Here is a 20394-nt window from a genome sequence, read left to right as displayed (position 1 = left end):
AATAACTCTGCAAAATAAATAAGCATGTCTCTTTTATTACACCCCACATAAGAACCGTGTTCTCTGTGAGAGAACAACTGTGACCAAAAGAGCTTGGTCTATCACTGTCCCGCCTATGATAGACATGTTCAGACATCAGGGATTTAATGGGACTTTGTGCTTCAGAGAGAAGGATCTCAGGGGCCGCTTTCACCCTCCTCTCCCTCCTCTCCTGCCAGCCACTTCCAACATGACTGAGATGCTCATAAATAAGTGCTGTTTGAATGCTACCCCCTCCGATCTACTGTACAGTGTACATTATTATTTGTTCTTAACTCCAATTTTTTATTCCAGTGATCAAGTGGAAACCACTCCTTTCACTCTCAATTTTGTCACTATAATCAGTTGTGACTTTGTTATTCAGTGATTAATTTGTAAACAATAAAATAAAAATGGAGTACCAGTCCGCCACGTTATGAGTTGACATGGCTAAGTGATGAAGGAAAGCTAGATGACCTTAAGACAGAAAGAGCGACATACAAGAAATGGGCTGTACATGGGAAAAGCTGGTTGCAGTAAAAAGAACAAACTGCTTTACATGGTAAAGCTCCTCCCTACATCCCTTCTGGCTAATTAGCAGACTATTCCTTGCACATTATCATGTTAAATGCTTAAAACCATCCATGGAGAATTGAGCTGTGTCATTGTCTGCCTCGAATGTGCAAGGTCCCCTAAAGTCACTCAAGTCTCCCCTCACTCACTAGCTTATCTCTGAAACGTCACTGGGCCATCTCTATATGTGTCACACACTCATCGTTCTGGGCTTGACTCAGAACCCGTCTCTCGATCTATGTATGGGATTTCTTCCCACTATAGTGTATACTGAACAAAAATATAAACGCAACATGCAACAATTTCTCTTAGTTACAGTTCAATTAAAGAAATCAATTTAAATTAATTTAAATGGCTCTAATATATGGATTCCACATGACTGGGCAGGGGCGCAGCCATAGGTGGGCCTGGGAGAGAATAGGCCCACCCACTTGGGAGCCAGGCCCAGCCAATCAGAATGAGTTTTTCCCCACAAAAGGGCTTTATGAGACAGAAATACTCCTCAGTTTCATCAGCTGTCTGGGTGGCTGGTCTCAGACGATCCCGCAGGTGAAGAAGCCAGATGTGGAGGTCCTTGGGCTGGCGTGTTTAGACGTGGTCTGCGGTTGTGAGGCCATTTCTCGAAAAAGACATTGGAGGCAGCTTATGTCTCCAATGTCGTTTTAACATTGAATTCTCTGGCAACAACTCTGGTGGACATTCCTGCAGTCCGCATGCCAATTGCATGCTCCCTCAAAACTTGAGACATCTCAAGTGTGTGACAAACCTGTACATTTTAGAGTGGCCTTTTATTGTCTCCACAAGGTGCACATGTGTAATGATCTTGCTGTTTAATCAGCTTGTTGATATTCCACACCTGTCAGGTAGATGGATTATCTTGGAAAAGGAGAAATGCTCACTAACAGGGATCTAAACAAGTTTGTGCAAACAATTTTTGAGAAATAAGCTTTTTGTGCATATGGAAAATGTCTGGGATCTTTTATTTCAGCTTATTATGAAACATCAGACCAACACTTTACGTTTATATTTTTGTTCAGTGTAATTCCAGTTTCAAACAGAAATATTGGGATTCTGTGAAGGGTCAAGGAAGAAAGTCTACTGCAAAGTTGGTTTCTAACAGTACCCATCCAACGTGACAGTAGCCTCTGCAGAGTCCCCAACAACCGTATGTTCCGGTTTTCAGGGGAAATGGAAAGTGAGCAAGTGATGCAACTTCTCCTTTTGGACATTAACAAGGCGACACTCCCACTTACAACTCCTCGACATTTACTCGATTGATTGAACAGTGCAGAAGAGAACCTCCCACGAGTGTTTTTATTCTTCTAGTCAAGACTAGTATGTAGGGGATCTAGCTTCAGGCATTTATTTTATGCCTGCTACGTTAGCTTAACTAACGTGACTGTAAACAACCAAATATGATGTGGGGTAAGCAGAGCACAAAAAATATATACACGGCGTAGGTTAACACTGCAGGGTAAAGGATCCTCTCACCACAATTGGAACAAACTTCTTTCCAGTCGCTTGCATTGTGTGTGTAGTTACGAGCCAGTGTAACTGTCAAAATGGAAGGCACTGGACTATGAATTGAGGTCATATTTTTCACATTATCAAAAGGTCCATACACATTTAGCCCAAACAGCTTTGAGTGTGTGAGGTCTATTGGTTTTGACAGGACAGGCAGGGGTTGCCTTGTTCCCAGGCTGTAACACATTTAGAGACTACAGGGAGAACCTTTCCATCAGAATTACCCAGGGAGAAGCCATTCTAGTCAGTGTCAGCAGTAATGGAGGCAACCAGCAGTACAAGGACAACAGGTGGAAGAAGCAGACAGGTCTATGTAGAAGCAGTTTCTTGTTTACTGCTAGCTCTGATGCAGCATAGTTGTCTGGTTAGTAAAGCTACACTAAGTTGTGTTTTCGCTCTGTTGACCCCATACAATGCGCAAAAGCTGAGCTAGCTCTGCTCAGGTGGTCAAAGCATACTACTCAAGTAGCACAACTGAACTGCATTGGTAAAGCACAATACAAATAAATCAACTACATTTGTTAAGTGCAGCAAAGCGCATACAGTTTCAGTGTTATTATAGAAGAATGAGACAATGACATTAACATTGTCATAAAAATAATATAAGCACCCATTATAGTAGTGGCAAAGGAAAACTTTGAATAAAAACTATTATTCGTCATCTAAATAGGCAACCGCATGATTCTTAAAAATACATCGATGTTAAAAGGAAATTAAATCCTAATGACAGTAAAAAGTTGAGTGTCTAGAACCGTGCCGGCTACCGAAATGATAGTTTACATACATAACTGACAATAATAAAGGAAACACCAACATAAAGTGACTTAATAGGGCGTTGGGGCCAGAACAGCTTCAATGCACCTTGGCATAGATTCTACAAGTGTCTGGAACTTGGGAGGTATGCGACATGGATGGTGGTGAAAAATACTGTCTCAGGCACCGCTCCAGAATTTCCCATAAGCGTTCAATTGGGATGAGGTCTGGTGACAGACAGCATGTTTTCATGCTCATCAAACCATTCAGTAACAACTAGTGCCCTGTGGTTGGTGGCATAGCCATAATAGCCAAAATAATGGCCTGCCAAGCATTTTTATACATGCCCATAGGCATGATGGGATGATAATAGCTTAACTCAGGTTCCCCACCTGTGTTTGGAAGCACCTGCTTTGAATATACTCTCAAGTGTTTCCATTACTTTGACAGTCACCACCATCTCTTCTTTTTTGTAATAAGCAAATCACGACCCCAAAAATATGTTAAAAAAATCTCTCGCCTGTCTCACAAAAAAAAAGAAAGGTTTGAAGGCCGCAGAACATTTTCCTTTTGCTTTTCTTAAATTGTTTAAAAAAAAGCAAAAATAGTGCAAGAGGTAATGGTACAATTGGATGCTTAAAGTTGGTGATGCAGATGTGACGCAGCATGATCCAGGAAAAGCGGAGTGGGTCTATCCATACGGAGAGGTCGGACAAACCGGTTGGCGTTTATTCCATTATAACGTCCTCCGTCCCTAAATCAAAACACATCCACTGAAGAGAGCCAGGCTCCAACGGACTATCTTTTCCATGCTAGACAGAAAAGTAAAACCCCATGAAGCTTGACATTCCCCCCAGAATAGAGATAAAACTAAGACAAACAGATATACACAGCAGAATACCCCACCTCCGCATGCCTTTTATTTTCAGGGCTGGCACTTCCTCTGTAATATAGAATCATTATCTTTGATTGGTTTGGACGCCCTCCTATCTCGGTGCGTCAGTTAATTGAGCCCCCCCCCCTCAACTAGGTCTGTGAACCGCGGACTGAGGCGTCGCCGTCCGGACTGAGGGCGGCTGGGCGGCCCTGCAGCAACACACTGGCGGAAACTGGGGGCAACTGCCCCACCTCGCTCACAAGGTTCTCGTACTCGCTGCTGTCATCATCATCATCTTCCTCCTCGTCATCATCCTCTTGCCCTGCGGCCTGTCTGTCCAGGGAGTCAGAGCTGGATCCGTCCCCGTTTCCCAGGTATGGTGTACCAGGGCTAGGAGCAGGGTTGGTGCCAGCACTGAGGCCCAGACCTAATGGGCTGGGAGAAGGGTGACCTGGGGAGCCCACAGCCTGGGGCCGGGGGAGCAGCGCAGCACTGGTAGGGGAGGATGAGAAGGGGAGAAGCGAGTCATTCTGCAAGGAGAGGAGGTCTGCGTAGGCAGGAGGGTTTGCGGAGGGACCTGGCCGCTCGGGGGTGGATGGGGTGTGGAAGGCCACTCTGGACAGGAGGGAGGTCTCCGGGGGCTCTGTGTTCTCCTCAGGAGTGAGACGTGGCTCAGGGTTCTGCGCTTCCTGGAGTCCTGAGTGACAGAGAGAGACAAATAGACTAATATTTAAAAAGGGGGAGGGGTTCAATAAGCAACAAAAAACATTCTTTCATATAGTTACAGGGAGATTAGTTGATACAATAATCATTTTTCATGAGAATGAATTTGAGTAGCCAAATTCATACCCAAATAAGTTACATACTTCTCTCTTCATCTGTGGTTTTTCGTTTCCTGAGAACAATTTGCTGTTTGAGTTTGTTCACCTCCTCCTGGACTTTCTCTTTCACACGTTCACTCTGCTCAACCTCTCCACATACAGACTGAAACAGGAAAAAAAGCTAACAATTCAAGAATCATATCGTCACTATTTTTCTATGTGCCTTCAGAAAGTAGTCAACCTGTTGATTTTGTTTTGTTACAGCCTGAATTCATTATGTATTAGATTTTGTGTCACTATTCTACACACAATAACCCAAAATGTGAAGGATTTATTTTTTATTAAAAAAATAATTAAAAATTAAAAGCTAAGAGAGTCAAAAGGGTATTCAAGCCTTTGTTATGGAAAGCCTTAAGTTCAGTAGTAAACATTTGCTTGACAAATCACATATCTTGCATTGACTCAGTGTGCAATAGTGGTTTACATGAGTTTTGTTATGACTACCCCATCGATGTACGCCAGACACAGAATTATGTAAGGCCCCTCAGTCGAGTTGTGAATTTCAAGCAGATGTTCAACCATAAAGACTAGGGAGGTTTTTCAATGCCTCGCAAAAAAGGGCACCAATGGTAGGTTGGTAAAAATAAAAGCAGACACCGAATATCCCTTTGGAGGGCGTATCAATACACCCAGTCAATACAAATATACAGGCATCCTTCCTAACTCAGTTGCTGGAGAGGAAGGACACCGCTATGGGATTTCACTAGAATGCCAATACACAGGAGATTGGTGGCACTGGTCATGGCTGGAGCGGAATAGGCGGAACGGTATCATGGGTTTGATGCCATTCCACTGGCTCCGTTCCGGCTATTATTATTAGCCATCCTCCCCTCAGCAGCCTCCTGTTGGCCAATAGTAATTTTAAAACAAAGAAGGAAGCCTGTACAGCATACTCAGTACGGCTATTCCCTGTATATAGCCATGTTATTTTTACTCTATATTGTTATTCATTGTGTACTTATTCCTCGTGTCACTATTTAAAAATATATATTGTTAAAAGGATTCGTAAGTAAGCATTTCACTGTTATTCTACACCGGTTGTTTACGAAGCACGTGACAAATAAAATGTTTTGGGATTTGAAAAGATATTCCAAAACATGCATCATGTTTGCAAGAAGGAACTAAATTAATACTGCAAATAATATGGCAAGAAAATTAACCTTTTGTCCTGAATACAAAGCATGAAGTTTGGGCAAATCCAACCACACTGAGTCGCACCACTCTTCATATGTTCAAGCATGGTGGTGGCTGGCTGCATCTTGTTATGGGTACACTTGTCATCGGCAAAGACTAAGGAGATTTTTGGGGGGTGAGCAGAAATGCAATAGAGCTAAGCATAGGCAAAATTCTAGAGGAAAACCAAGTTCAGTCCACTTCCAGACACTGGAAGACAAATTCACATTTCAGCAAGACAACAACCTAAAACAAGGCCAAATATACACTGGAGTTGCTTACCAAGATGACATTGAATGTTCCTGAGTGTCCTAGTTACAATTCTGACTTAAATTGGCTTGAAAATCTATGGCAAAACTTTTAAAATGGCTGTCGAGCAATGATCAACAACCATCTATTGACTCACGGGGTTGAATACTTGTCTAAATCAGGATATATTAGAGTTTTTTTATTTTTCATACATTTGTAGACAGAGTATTTTGCGTCAAAATAATTACATTAGTTTTAAAAATCGCATTTTGTAATGCAACAAAATGTGGAAAAGTTCATGGGGGGTTGAATACTTTCTGAAGGCACTGTAGCTATGGTGTCAACCAAAGCACCACATTGCTGTTTATGCAAGTATAGTATGTGACTTGTATCAATTGAATGGTATGAATAGGAAATCTGCTGGCAGCCAACTCACTTGCACTTTATCTTGTAGTGCACCGTAGACTTGAAAAATTGTTCTGATATCCTTCATCACACCATCTTTGTCAAAAAATTCAGCCCTGCAAAACATACAACATATCCCATTTCCATCAAACAAGATTTTAAATCATTGAAAATAAACAACTTGACAGTGCCTACATGTGGGAGACACTCACCCATGCTCTTTGATGACCTTGGCGTAGTTGAGTGAGGTGTTGGGGACAGAGGAGACCTTGTATTCCTGCTGGCTGGTGTTGCCCAGGTTTGGGATGCTGAGTGTCACCCTCTGGTTGTACCTGCTGGGTAGAACCAGAGAGTTGGTCTGATGATGCACTACAGGCAGCCTTGCCCAAAATACCCTTAAACCCATTGATGGCTGGGGCCCTGTAACTAGTATGTAGGGCAGCAACAGCTTTGATTGATGCCCAGATCCAATGGATCTAGTTGAGAGTTCAGAAGACGTAATAATTTGCTAATGTCCAATTTCACCCACACACAATCCCGCCAGGCCTCCACCAACCCACTCTGAGCCCTCGAGCCAGACAGAGTAGCATTTAAATCCCCAGCTTGATTCCAACACACAAGCCTTGAATCCCTACAGACCGACCTCCAGCTGTGCTGTCCATCTGACCATAGATATAGAATTGCTAGACCTGACATAGTTCATTAATCTATGTATGATGCATCTGAACAGTCATTCTATAAAGAAAAGCAGTCATGTGAACGTTAAGACATTCTGACTCTTAAGATGTCCGATACTGTTGGACATTTAAACTCTGATTTAATATAAATATATGTTTTCTTCCCAGGGACAACAGACAAATCTGGTGCAATGGCATGCTGTACATTGTGCCTGACAAATAAATAAAGGAATCAAATAAATTATGCCTATGCACCTGAGGAGCCTCCACAACGAGCAACCATTTTGTCTCAAAGTAGAGGCCACTACTGTTCGCCGCCTCTGTGGTATCTTAGCCACTGGGTATTTATGCTTTTATCCAACTCACATACACTGCCCTGCAAGCACAGGGTGAGCAACAGCCTGTGAACAATCACAGAGGATGGTGGTTCAACAGCTAATTTAATGTACAGTTTGAATGTGTGGATTATAAAGGGCTTCATTGCCAAAATCCCTAAGAATCCCTTTAAAAATGGTGTGAATTGTTCAGCATCGCCAACATATGCACCAGCCTGTTTGTTTATGCTGTTTGGTACTGCGTGCGTATGGCTATGTGTAGGTAGTCCTACCTGCGGTTGGGTCTGAACAACACATACTCCAGGGCGTGTGTGGAGTTGTTGGCTGTGGAGATGAAGCTAAAGAGGAGGAAGACTAGGTCAGGCACTCCTAGCAGCTGGGTCAGCTGCTTATGGATGATCTGTTCCCTGAACGACATCTGCTGCTGCGTGTTCCTCCTGAACCTGTACCAGCCGATGACATTCTACCCACGCGCAGGGGGGGGGTCAAGTACAAGAGGGTAATTTAAAAGATGCGCAGCCAGTATTTTTTAGCTAGATACTACTGGCAAATAATACCACTAAATGTTCATACAAATAGACCTACAATACAATAAATACTCACTTTCCGTCTGTCTTTAAGAATTCTGTTAAGACTCTCTTCATTGACTTGTCCAGCATAATCATAAAAGCTAGTGGGGGAAAGATAGACAAAAAGTCAATTTCCTCCAGTAGCTCTGCATTTGTTACTCAAAACTCATGGTGGGGTGGGGCCACCTACTGTTCACTGACAATTACATCCCTCATTTGTTGAATGAAAGTACTGTGCGGCATTTAACCTACAATGTGCATGATGAAGACAAAGCTTAATCTCTGATTGGATAAATCATAATTGATCAAATGTATCACTAGTCTAATTATATTCAACCCCATAACTTGCACATAAACCAAGCAGTCATTTGGAAAAAACATTTTACTTTTTGTTATGTCACAAAATGTCATTAAGGACAACAAATTCCATCTAATTTTAAATAATATAATATCTTACCTAAATAGCTGTGCACAAGGTTCATGATTGTGGACTTCTGTTTAAAAAAAAAAGAACACAGCAAATGTATGTTATTAAACTCCATCGTATAGTTAGTCTAATGTCATCCTGTGTAGCTCAGTTGGTAGAGCATGGTGCTTGCAACTAGGTTCGACTCCCAAAGGGGTCCAGTATGAATATGTATCAATGTGTATGGACTCAAATGTAAGTCGTTCTGGATAAGAGTGTCTGCTATAAAATGACTAAAATGTAATATAATATATTATATATATTCTTACCACTATAAATGTTGAGATGACTACAAATTGTAAGACTTTAGACAGCCTACAGTAATATTGCATACAAAATACATTACTAGCTACATAACATATTGAACAGCTGCGGTAAAGGTCTTCCACTATAAACAGAAAAAAAAACAAAAGACAATCCCTTTGATTTGAAACCTGCCAGTCCAGTTTGACAGAATTCCACAGTAGCATGGAGCATATAACCCACCAAGACAAGCCTGGAAACAAATAGGTTGGTTTCCTTGAGTTAGCTACCCAAGGCCTTACCTACTACTTGGAGTAGTTCAGAACTGCTGATCTGTGTATCACTGATGCTGACAGTTTCTTCATGCCTAACTTCTCCTAAAAGGAATCCCTCCTGTAGGATCAAAAACTTGATTATAAAAATAGGCCGAGAATATATTGGGCAGAAGACAATTACTAATAATAAACACTCAAGCAGCACGATGAGACTTGACACTTTTCAAGCTCTCACTACACAGTCAACACAGATTTTTATTTTAATTGGCAAGTCAGTTAAGAACTAATTCTTATTTTCAATGACCCCTAGTGGGTTAACTGCCTGTTCAGGGGCAGAACGACAAATTTGTACCTTGTCAGCTCGGGGGTTTGAACTTGCAACCTTCCGGTTACCAGTCCAACGCTATAACCCCTAGACTAATCACGTGTCAAATGTCAGGTGAAACATTAGGCAGCATCGACACACAACTGTTTACTGACAGGTGTCAAGCCAGTCTTCTAATGATAAACAAAAACGTGTGGCTTGAATGCATGCGTATTTATTTGATCAATTCACTTCCTAGTTGTCCAACTAGCTAGCTTGCTAACTATGTGGTAACAGTGCTAGAATAAATTACTTTACAAAAACAATAAAATTACATAGCAATAAATATGGAGCTACATTTTTGGCCAGTTAGCTAACTAATGTTAAGTCAGATCATTTAACATGACAGGCTAACTGGCTAGCATAACCGGCTAACTAGCTACAGTAGATAACGCGGAAACGATCTAGACAGCTCGCTTGTTCTACCTGTCTGATGATGACGACATGCCCAGAATCTAACTAGTTCATTTTTAGTGCTTGATTTGCAGAAGGTGATGCAATTGACATTTTTCAAATATATTTTAAATCAACCAACTAATTATAGCAACATCAATGATGCATTGTCTAACATATACATATATTATATATATACAGTCGACACCACGGAAGTCAGTTGGGTTGACATAGATAGCATAGCAGGCTAGCCAAATAACGTTAGCTAACAAATGTCTCCCTATGTAAGTGATTGCGCTTAGTTTGCAGCTAGCGAGCAACAGGAAGATGACACTGGGAAATCCACTGACTTAATTTCAGACAATAACATCCAAATATATACCCAAGTTGTAACTAAACAAATGTATGCACTCTCTCCCAATTCATTAACATGTTTCCTGTACTTACATGATCAGAGTTGCTGTTAGCGCTGTGATAACACACAGAACTAAAAGTATATCCCGAAATGGATGCCGCCATGATGGAAACATCCCATCTATAACTCAATGATAGCACCCCTCCTAGATGTTTCACCGGATGTATAAATATGAAGCATCCAGTTGGCGTTCCCACTCACCACCAAATATGGTGAGGAGAGGAAGGCCAGTAGCTAGTAGTAGGAGAAAATGGAGCGAGATGGATTTTGGCCGATATTCTGCTAATTTTCTCATCGATTAAACATTCGATCTCCATACAGTTTGTTTCAAAAAACTAAAATGTGTTTCTAATAGTGGACTAAGTTTTGTAGACTTTACCCTTTAAATGTCATGGTTGATAAGGAGTGCAAGGGCGAATTGAGTCAGTGCACACGCGCACTTCACAGAGTAGGCGTTCCCTAACGGAAACATCTAAATACATGCTTAGAACGCGTCAATAGGATCTCGCTAGCTCGTACTTGGCTCTGCCCACATCCTTGCTTGTTCTGCCTACTATGGTCTATCTTGAGTTACTTATACAACTCTTTGGTTGCACGCTCGCTCCTCTGGGCGTCACAAACACATTGGGAAACGTATATGTCTGTGCATTATTATAAACGATAACGCATATCGCTTAAGTTACGTTGCCTAACTAGCTACAGTAGTCTTCTTTAAAACATACAGAATATGTGCACATGAAAGTAGAGGAACACGTTTTGATGCTTGCTTCCTGCCCGCGTTTGCTACTTGGCTAGCTAACGTTAGCTACTTTGGTTTGTACAGCAAGAAGCTAGCTATCTATCTGGTATGGAATCCATTGAATGCACACTTGGCTGTCCAAATACCTCTAAAATCAATGAGGACTTGGTCAAAGATGATTTTACACCCTCGAAGCTCGGAACGAGAGAATAGTGAGTGTTCCAAATGACACCACTGTTCTCCTTGCCCAGCATACATTTGTATTTATTTGCAATTCCCATACAGTCCAAAAAAATCATTAAGGCACTACGCCACACGAGCTGTTTTATGCCAGTATTTATAGAAACTTTGTATATTTCTGTTCCTTGCGAGGTTACATTATTTTCATTTATTTTTTGTTAGCTGGGATGATGCGTACCAGAGGGAATTGCAGACGTTTAAAGACATTGGGGACGTCGGTGAGATATGGTAAAGATACTTCTGGTTGTAGTGTACATGGATCTGCAGCCCTATATCAACTTTCAATTGCAATGGATTGGGGAGGTGAAATTAATGTCTATGGGTGGAATTAATGTCTATGGGTGGAATGTTAATTTGCCTGTAACACTTTGCCCCAGTGAACTACCTAGTACAACATACAGCAACCAAGGACACATTGTGCTGCACTGTGCCCCATATCTATTTCCCAAGGTTTGGAGAAGAGAGTATGGACCGTGTGCTGCGGTGGATGGAAAAAGAGGAAATCCCAGAAGACGCTGCTATACTTGATATTGGCACAGGGAATGGTGTCCTCTTAGTAGAACTGGTAGGCTTTGTAAAAAATTGAAAGGTGTGGAATTACTATGCTTTAAAAATGGCTATTAGGCCTTCACCTGTAGCATATACTGAATGTACAAAACATTAAGAGCACCTGCTCTTTCCATGACAGACTGAGCAGTTGAAACCAGGTGACATCTATGATCCCTTATTGATGTTACTGGTTAAATTCACTTCAATCAGGGTAGATGAAGGGGAGGAGACAGGTTAAATAAAAACTTTTAATCCTTGAGACATGGATTGTGTATGTGTGCCATACAGAGGGTGAGTGTGTCAAGAACTGCAACTCTGCTGGGTTTTTCGCTCAACAGTTGCCCTGTGTATCAAGAATGGTCCACCACCCAAAGGACCTGCAGCCAACTTGACACAACTGGGAAGCATTAGAGACAACATGGGCCAGCATCCCTGTGGAATGCGTTCGACACCTTGTAGAGTCCATGCCCTGACAAATTGAGGCTGTTCTGAGGTTAAAAGGGGGTGCAACTCAATATTAGGAATGTTTTGTACATTTGGTGTAGGACAACATTTGATTAAATACTCTCTTCACCTATGTCAATTTTTGCCTTTGCATGACTATTCATGTTCTTTATGCATTTTTTTTTCTCTCTAGGCCAAAAGTGGATACACAAATCTCACAGGAATAGATTATTCTGCTGCCTCTGTTAAACTTGCAAGAAGTGTACTGCAGACAGAAAACTTTTCTAATGTGGAGGTCAAGGTAAGCCCTAACTGCTGTGTGTGTGTGTAGAAATTATAATCGCTACAGTAAACACTACAGTAACAGCAGAGTATCTATCTGCTGTTGCACAGTACATTAGCAGGCTTAATAGCTTTGTAATTGCAGTGCAAAGTAAGGGAGTTGAGTGTTTTTTGTTAATACACAAATGATAAGGGAGTGTACCTATCTCTCTTTTGCAATAACAAGAAATAGCCAGTGTTTTGGTCATGTGTATACCAGCAATTGTTATGTGCATGGGACACATGATTACAGCAGATGGTATACTGTTGGTGGCACTATTTTATTGTATTGTGAGATCTATGCACAGACACCAACCCACACCTCCATACAGTATGTCTATACCTCATACCTATTCATTATACAGTCATATTTTAATAAATGAATAACATTATATTGATCGCTAATGCTTTAGAAGAAAAATAGGTGTGGTGCACTGCATACAGCTGAAGTCAGAAGTTTACATACAGTTAGGTTGGTGTCTTTAAAACGTGTATATTTTTGGCAAGTCAGTTAGGACATCTACTTTGAATGACACAAGTAATTTTTCCAACAGTTGTTTACAGACAGATTATTTCACTTATCATTCACTGTATCACCATTCCAGTGGGTCAGACGTTTATATAAGTTTACTAAGTTCACTGTGCCTTTAAACACTCCAGAAAATGATGTTATGGCTTTAGAAGCTTCTGATAGCCTAATTGACATCATTTGAGTCAATAGGTGCTTACCTGTGGATGTATTTCAAGGCCTACCTTCAAACTCAGTGCCTCTTTGCTTGACATCATGGGAAAATCAAAAGAAATCAGCAAAGACCACAGAAAAAAAATTGTATACGTCCACAAGTCTGGTTCATCCTTGGGAGCAATTTCCAAATGCCTGAAGGTATGACGTTCATCTGTACAAACAATAGTACACAAGTATAAACACCATGGGACCACACAGTCGTCATACCGCTCAGGAAAGAGACTCATTCTGTCTCCTAGAGATTAACGTACTTTGGTGCGAAAGTGCAAATCAATCCCAGAACCACAGCAAAGGACCTTGTGAAGATGCTGGAGGAAACCAGTACAAAATTATCTATATCCACAGTAAAACAAGTCCTATATCAACATAACCTGAAAGGCTGCTCAGCAATTATGTGGATATATTGAAACTACATCTCAAGACATCAGTCAGGTAGTTATAGCTTGGTTGCAAATGGGTCTTCCAAATGGACAATGACCCCAAGTCTACTTCCAAAATGGCTTAAGGACAACAAAGTCAAGGTATTGGAGTGGCCATTACAAAGCCCTGATCTCAACCCTATAGAGAATTTGTGGGCAGAACTGAAAAAGTGTGTGCGAGCAAGGGTCCTACAAACCTGACTCAGTTACACCAGCTCTGTCATGGAGGAATGGGCCAAAATTCACCCAACTTATTGTGGGAAGCTTGTGGAAGAATATCTGAAATGTTTGACCCAAGTTAAACAATTTAAAGGCAATGCTTCCAAATACTAACTGAGTGTATGTAAACTTCTGACCCACTGGGAATGTGATGAAAGAAATAAAAGCTGAAATAAATCATTCTCTATTATTCTGACATTTCACATTCTTAAAATAATGTGGTGATCCTAACTGACCTAAGACAGGGAATTTTTACTAGGATTAAATGTCAGCAATTGTGAAACTGAGTTTAAATATTTTTGGCTAAGGTGTATGTAAACTTCAACTGTATATGTGACATATCTGTCAGAATGACCATTTCATGAATAAAAAACCCTATTGTTCATTTTGTTTATGATTTAAGCATACTGTAATGGTATAATGCCACGTGCAGGACTGGAATATAAAAATGTCAATTTCCAACATTTATCAACATTCCCTTACTCCATCCCAGTAATATTATGTTTAGGACTGAGGGTCTCTTGGATGGACCCCAGGCCACAGACAAACCCAGCCATTGATGCTTAGCTCTGCATGAAATCTTCAACTGCCAGTGACACAAACTAGCTTTCAGCACACTGTATCCCCTGCTGCCATAAGGGGAAACTCTCCTGTGTTTACCTTTCAGGGGGGGTGTTAAAAGTAATGGGACTCCGCCCGGCTTTGGATTCAGCCACCTTGTGCCTGGGAGAACTGATGGGATTTAACACATCTGCAGGAACACGTGCAAGAAAAACAGATTTTAAATGCCGCTCAGCCATACGATACCGTACCTAGGGATGAGTGAGGTTTCCTCCCCCATACACACACATGCATAGTATAATATCTTACTGTACACCTTCCTGTGGAGCAATGTTCCCTTTAAAAAAGAAATGCCACTGAGCTAATTTCAGGTCTGCTGAGAGCAAACTTGAACTTTGTGAAAATTCCAGCGCTTGTTTACTGTGAACACTGAGGTTGTACCCGCTTTAAATTAGTTTTAAGTGGCCAAGTAGGCTACTGTGGCTATTTGATCATAATGTAGTCCTACCAGAGTGGCCTAACATCAATAACAATGGAGAAAATACATCCCATAACATTTTAACATGGAAATAGCTGGTTTATCATTTTTTTAAATTTCACCTTTTATTTAGCTAGGCATGTCAGTTAAGAATTTTATTTTATTTTCAATGACGGCCCCATTCAGCCTACAGTAACAGCCAATGTGTGGTGTTCAATGTAGGCCTATGTTCCATGAGACTTAAAAAATACATGCAGGGCAAGGAGGTGATTGAAAATGTTGTTTGATGCAAGAAACCACTTTACAAAATATAATGCATTATTATTCCCATATCATTATTACGGACAATCAACAAATTATGCTACCATCTGGCTGTTGACTACATAGTGTATTGCTGAAAACAGTCCAGTTCAAAGTAAATGGCACAGATCCATATATGGTCATGGCTTATTTGCATATAAGCCTACTGCAGCTCTGATTAGTTATGCCCCACGGGTCTGTGTAGAGCGTGTCAATGCAATTGAATCCTACTCCGATGCGTTCTGCCTACAACAAAATCTATTGCATAGTTAGTTTTGGTTTGGGGTGTTTGTATTGAAAGTGGCTGACATTGCATTGGGTCAATCACAATTGCCACAATAAAGGGATTGAACTTCACTCAACTTTCTATCATGCTTCTCTCTGTGGGTGAGAGGGATTATTGCTCTGGAGCTGTGTACTGTATACTGTACTTGGTCAGGGTGCTTGCTGTTGAAGTCAATATTGACCCGAGCCTGGCAACATTCCTGTATGGGTAGCAGTGGGTGTGTATGTCAGATGGTATGTTAGCATCATGATCCATACCCCCAGAGCAGTGGAAGACAAAGTGTGTGAGTGAATGACTAGCCTGGAGTGTACCATGTAGTTAGTGTCTGCCTGGGACAATCCCACCTCTGTCACCATTTGGATGTGTGTTTTTCAACTGTTTTAAAGCCTTGCTCTCCCACCTCTGTCCTAAATCACATCACTGAGGTTTATGGCCGCATCCGTCCAAAACGAAAGCAGCCATTCCAATGGACATACAGATTTCTCTCAACACTGAATCACTGCTAACCACCTCATAAAATGCCAATGATGTGACCCTTAGGTGGTGGTGAATGTGTGGCTGATTGGCTCACCCCAGAGGTCTAGTGTTCCATGGCCTATAAGGATAAGAGGTCTTTCAATGGTGGTAGGTCCTCAGCAGTGGTCAGTTTTGACCACAGGGGCAAAAGTGCTCTACTTTTTCACAGATATTAGCCTCTGTCACGTGGTTACTCAAGTTCAACAGATACTGAAGCCAAAGATTGATGCTGGAAGTCCCTTATATGCAGTGCCTTCAGAGAGTATTCATACCCCTGGACTTTTCCCACATTTGGTTGTGATACAGCCTGAATTTAAAATGGATTAAATTGAGATTTAGTGTCAGTGGCCTACACACAATACCCTATAATATGAAAGTGGAATGATGTTTTTAGACATTTTTTACAAATTAATTAAAAAAGAAATGCTGAGATGTCTTGTCAATAAGTATTCAACCGCTTTGTTATGGCAAGCCTAAATAAGTTCAGGAGTAAAATTTGCTTAACAAGTGAAATAATAAGTTACATGGATTCACTCTGTGTGCAATAATAGTAGTTTTCCAATGCCTTGCAAAGAAGGGCACCTATTGGTAGATGAGAAAGCAGACATTGAATATCCCTTTGAGCATGGTGAAGTTATTAATTACACTTTGGATGGTGTTTCAATACACCCAGTCACTACAAAGATACAGGGGTCCTTCATAACTGTTGCCAAAGAGGAAGGAAACCTCCAATGGTGACTTTTTAAAAGAGTTTAAAAGACTAATGGTTGTGATAGGAGAACTGAGGACGGATAAACAACATAGTAGTTACTCCACAATACTAACCTAAATGACTGAGCAAAAAGAAGGAAGCCTGTACAGAATAAGGCACTAAAGTAAAACTGCAAAAAATGTGGCAAAGAAATGAACCTTATATCCTGGAAGCAGACCCTTATGTTTGGGGCAAATCCAACGCATCACTGAGTTCCACTCTTCATATTTTCAATAATTATGGGGGCTACATCATATTATGTGTATGTTTGTCATCGGCAAGAACTATGGAATAGAGCACAGGCAAAATCCTAGAGGAAAACCTGGTTTAGTCTCCTTTCCAACAGACACTGGGAGACAAATTCACCATTCGGCAGGACAATAACTTAAAACAAGGCCAAATATACACTGGAGTGGCTTACCAAGAGGACATTGAATGTTCCTGAGTAGCCAAGTTACAGTTTTGCCTTAAATTGGCTTGAAAGTCTATGGCAAGACTTGAAAATGTCTGTCTAGCAGTGATCAACAGCCAACTTGACAAAGCTTGAATTTTTAAAAGAATAATGTGCAAATATGGAACAATCCAGGTGTGCAAAGCTCTTCGAGACTTACCCAGAAAGACTCCGCAATAATAGCTGCCCAATGCGATTCTAACATGTATTGACTTAGGGTTGTCAATACTTATGTAAAAGAGAGATTTCTGTATTAAATTTTATATAAATTGGCAAAATGTATGAAATATGTTTTCACTTTGTCATTATGGGGTGTGTGTGTGTGTGTGTGTGTGTGTGTGTGTGTGTGATGAAAAAAATCTATTTAATCCATTTTGAATTCAGGCTGTAACACAAAATGTTGAAGAAGTCACGGGATATTGAATACTTTCTGAAGGCACTATCAGTTGTTTAATGCCAAAGAGTTTGAGAAATGATAGACTTGGTGTACAGGCTTTCTCATACAGCCATAATGTAGCTCAACACATCTGGAGTACCAGGCTATTGTATATAAATGTAAATATGATTTCAAGCATATACTGATATCAACTCACTCACTGTGCCTTTTGCATCATACTAGGAGGTGGACTTCTTGAGCTGTTCTGGAGAGTTGAGCGACTTTGACGTATGCATCGACAAGGGCACATTTGACGCCATAAGCCTGAACCCAGAGAACACTGAGGAGGGCAAAGCATGTTACATTCAATCCCTGAGAGGGGCACTGAAGGAGGAGGGGCTGTTCGTCATCACTTCCTGCAACTGGACTAAGGAACAGCTACTACAGATGTTCAGCCAAGGTGAGTGAACCATCCGAGACACTGGAATGTTATGAGTGTACAGCCTGAATTATTACACTTTTCAGGACACCTCCATCCCACAGTCAACATAATGATAACCTAAATATCTGTTTTTTTCATGAATGCAAAGTCAGTTCTCATCACTAACCTTGATTGTTTATGGCATCTTTTATGCCATTTTGATTTGATCATTTTGCTCAATAGCAAGTTAAGTATTATCAGCAGGGAGTAGGGCAGTCTGTTGGACTTGTAAAATCTTTGTTTGGGTGGTTTATTTCAGTGTCTTGGCCTATTATTAAAATGTTGCTATAATGCCACAACCAAGAAAGCTCTCTGGTCAAATGTCAGGTTATAACAAAAGCAACCTTGTTTAGCCAGTATTTAGGCAAGCTCCCATTTGCTGTCACACTTCAGCATGAGTAAGAGCTGGGGAGATGCTTTTGGGACCAAGGCCATGTGAACATCATCTGTCAAAATGACAGCTTCTCTCTACTGGCTTTGAAGATGCACCACAGATGGTGAATGATAGTTGTTTAAAAACCCACACAAAACCATAGTCTAGTGCAAGGGTTTTGAGAGAGTTTCGCAGCTTGAAAAGCAATGCTAGCACAGCAAGGTATTAACTCTATGCTTGCTGCTCATAAACTAATAATGTCTTTGACTTGCAGGGTTTGATTTTGTGAAAGAGCTACCAACACCCCGCTTCCAGTTTGGTGGCAAGACTGGCAACAGTGTGACCGCAATAATCTTCAAACGACTACACTGACTTTTGCCCTCAAGCAAAACAGCATTCTGAAATGTTGTTTTTATGGACTTATTCCTCAATTTAAAAGTTTGTGAAATGTTTTTGAGAGAGGACAACAACAACAATCAGTATTCCACCAAATAAATACATGTTATTTTTCTTGCACATTGAAATTTTTCCACTTTCCTTCCCTTTTCTCCACATTGTATCAGATCCCAGACATCTAAATTCTGCAATGAGAATCCAACCTGCAATGTAAAATCCTTCACCTTCTATTATGTAACCGTTCACTCTTTCTGGCATTACCATATCACTACCATATCACTGTACCCTGATGTTCTTTCACAAGGCTTAGGAGGTAAACTCAGCAAAAAAATAAAATGTCCTCTCACTTTATCAGCAAACTTATCAGCAAACTTGAGGTGTAAATATTTGTATGAACATAGCAAAACTCAACAACTGAGACATAAACTGAACAAGTTCCACAGACATGAGACTAACAGAAATTGAATAATGTGTCCCTGAACATAGGGGGGGTCAAAATAAAAAGTTAGTCAGTACCTGGTGTGGCCACCAGCTGCATTAAGTACTGCAGTGCATCTCCTCATGGACTACACCAGATTTGCCAGTTCTTGCTGTGAGATGTTACCCAACTCTTCCACCAAGGCACCTGCAAGTTCCCGGACATTTCTGGGGGGAATGGCCTTAGCCCTCACCCTCCGATCCAACAGGTCCCAGACGTGCTCAATGGGATTGAGATCCTGGCTCTTCGCTGGCCATGGCAGAACAATGGCATTCCTGTCTTGCAGTGAATCACGCACAGAACGAGCAGTATTGCTGGTGGCATTGTCATGCTGGAGGGTCATGTCAGGATGAGCCTACAGGAAGGGTACCACGAGGGAGGAGGATGTCTTCCCTGTAATACACAGCGTTGAGATTTCCTGCCATGACAACAAGCTCAGTCCGATGATGCTGTGACACACCGCCCCAGGCCATGACGGACCCTCCCATCTCCAAATCGTACAGGCCTCGGTGTAACGCTCCTTCCTTCGACGATAAACACAAATCCGACAAGCACCCCTTGAGAGACATAACCACGACTCATCAGTGAAGAGCACTTTTTGCCAGTCCTGTCTGGTCTAGCGACGGTGGGTTTGTGCCCATAGGCAACGTTCTTGCCGGTGATGTCTGGTGAGGACCTGCCTTACAACAGGCCTACAAGCCCTTAGTCCAGCCTCTCTCAGCCTATTGCAGACAGTCTGAGCACTGATGGAGGGATTGTGCGTTCCTGGTGTAACCCGGGCAGTTGTTGTGCCATCCTGTACCTGTCCCGCAGGTGTGTTGTTCAGATGTACCGATCCTGTGCAGGTGTTGTTACACGTGGTCTGCTACTGTGAGGACGATCAGCTGTCTGTCATGTCTCCCTGTAGCGCAGTCTTAGGTGTCTCACAGTACGGAAATTGCAATTTATTGCCATGGCCACATCTGCAGTCCTCATGTCTACGGCACGTTCACGCAGGTGAGCAAGGACCCTGGGCATCTTTCTTTTGGTGTTTTTCAGAGTCAGTAGAAAGGCATCTTTAGTGTCCTAAGTTTTCATAACT

At 41.4% G+C, this 20394-nt stretch overlaps 2 protein-coding genes across 4 annotated transcripts; one reads left to right on the top strand and one right to left on the bottom strand.

Moving 5' to 3' along the window:
- Nucleotides 1–15: 15 nt before the first annotated feature.
- Nucleotides 16–10538, bottom strand: abraxas2 (abraxas 2, BRISC complex subunit). 2 transcript variants are annotated; one of them, XM_035796378.2, is made up of 9 exons: nt 10223–10538; nt 9046–9136; nt 8492–8528; nt 8069–8135; nt 7738–7928; nt 6666–6785; nt 6485–6569; nt 4612–4729; nt 16–4442 (listed from the first exon to the last, which is right to left on the bottom strand). In XM_035796378.2, the coding sequence occupies exons 1-9, from the start codon at nt 10292–10294 to the stop codon at nt 3895–3897; spliced, it is 1329 nt and encodes a 442-aa protein (XP_035652271.1). In that variant the 5' UTR covers nt 10295–10538; the 3' UTR covers nt 16–3894. The 2 variants fall into 2 exon arrangements, with proteins under 2 accessions (XP_035652271.1, XP_035652261.1); XM_035796368.2 differs by having other exon boundaries at nt 6666–6788; nt 10223–10533.
- Nucleotides 10539–10718: 180 nt separating this feature from the next.
- On the top strand, nt 10719–18955 carry eef1akmt2 (EEF1A lysine methyltransferase 2). Of its 2 annotated transcripts, XM_035796392.2 has the most exons (7): nt 10719–11141; nt 11332–11397; nt 11620–11734; nt 12356–12463; nt 16032–16115; nt 17829–18045; nt 18714–18955. In XM_035796392.2, the coding sequence occupies exons 1-7, from the start codon at nt 11038–11040 to the stop codon at nt 18809–18811; spliced, it is 792 nt and encodes a 263-aa protein (XP_035652285.1). In that variant the 5' UTR covers nt 10719–11037; the 3' UTR covers nt 18812–18955. The 2 variants fall into 2 exon arrangements, with proteins under 2 accessions (XP_035652285.1, XP_035652294.1); XM_035796401.2 differs by lacking the exon at nt 16032–16115 and having other exon boundaries at nt 10729–11141.
- Nucleotides 18956–20394: the final 1439 nt, after the last annotated feature.

The sequence above is a fragment of the Oncorhynchus keta genome, chromosome 2, assembly GCF_023373465.1.
Source record: "Oncorhynchus keta strain PuntledgeMale-10-30-2019 chromosome 2, Oket_V2, whole genome shotgun sequence".
Lineage (NCBI taxonomy): Eukaryota > Metazoa > Chordata > Actinopteri > Salmoniformes > Salmonidae > Oncorhynchus > Oncorhynchus keta.
The sequence above is the reverse complement of the archived record's forward strand: the minus strand, read 5'-3'. Positions and strand labels throughout refer to the sequence as shown.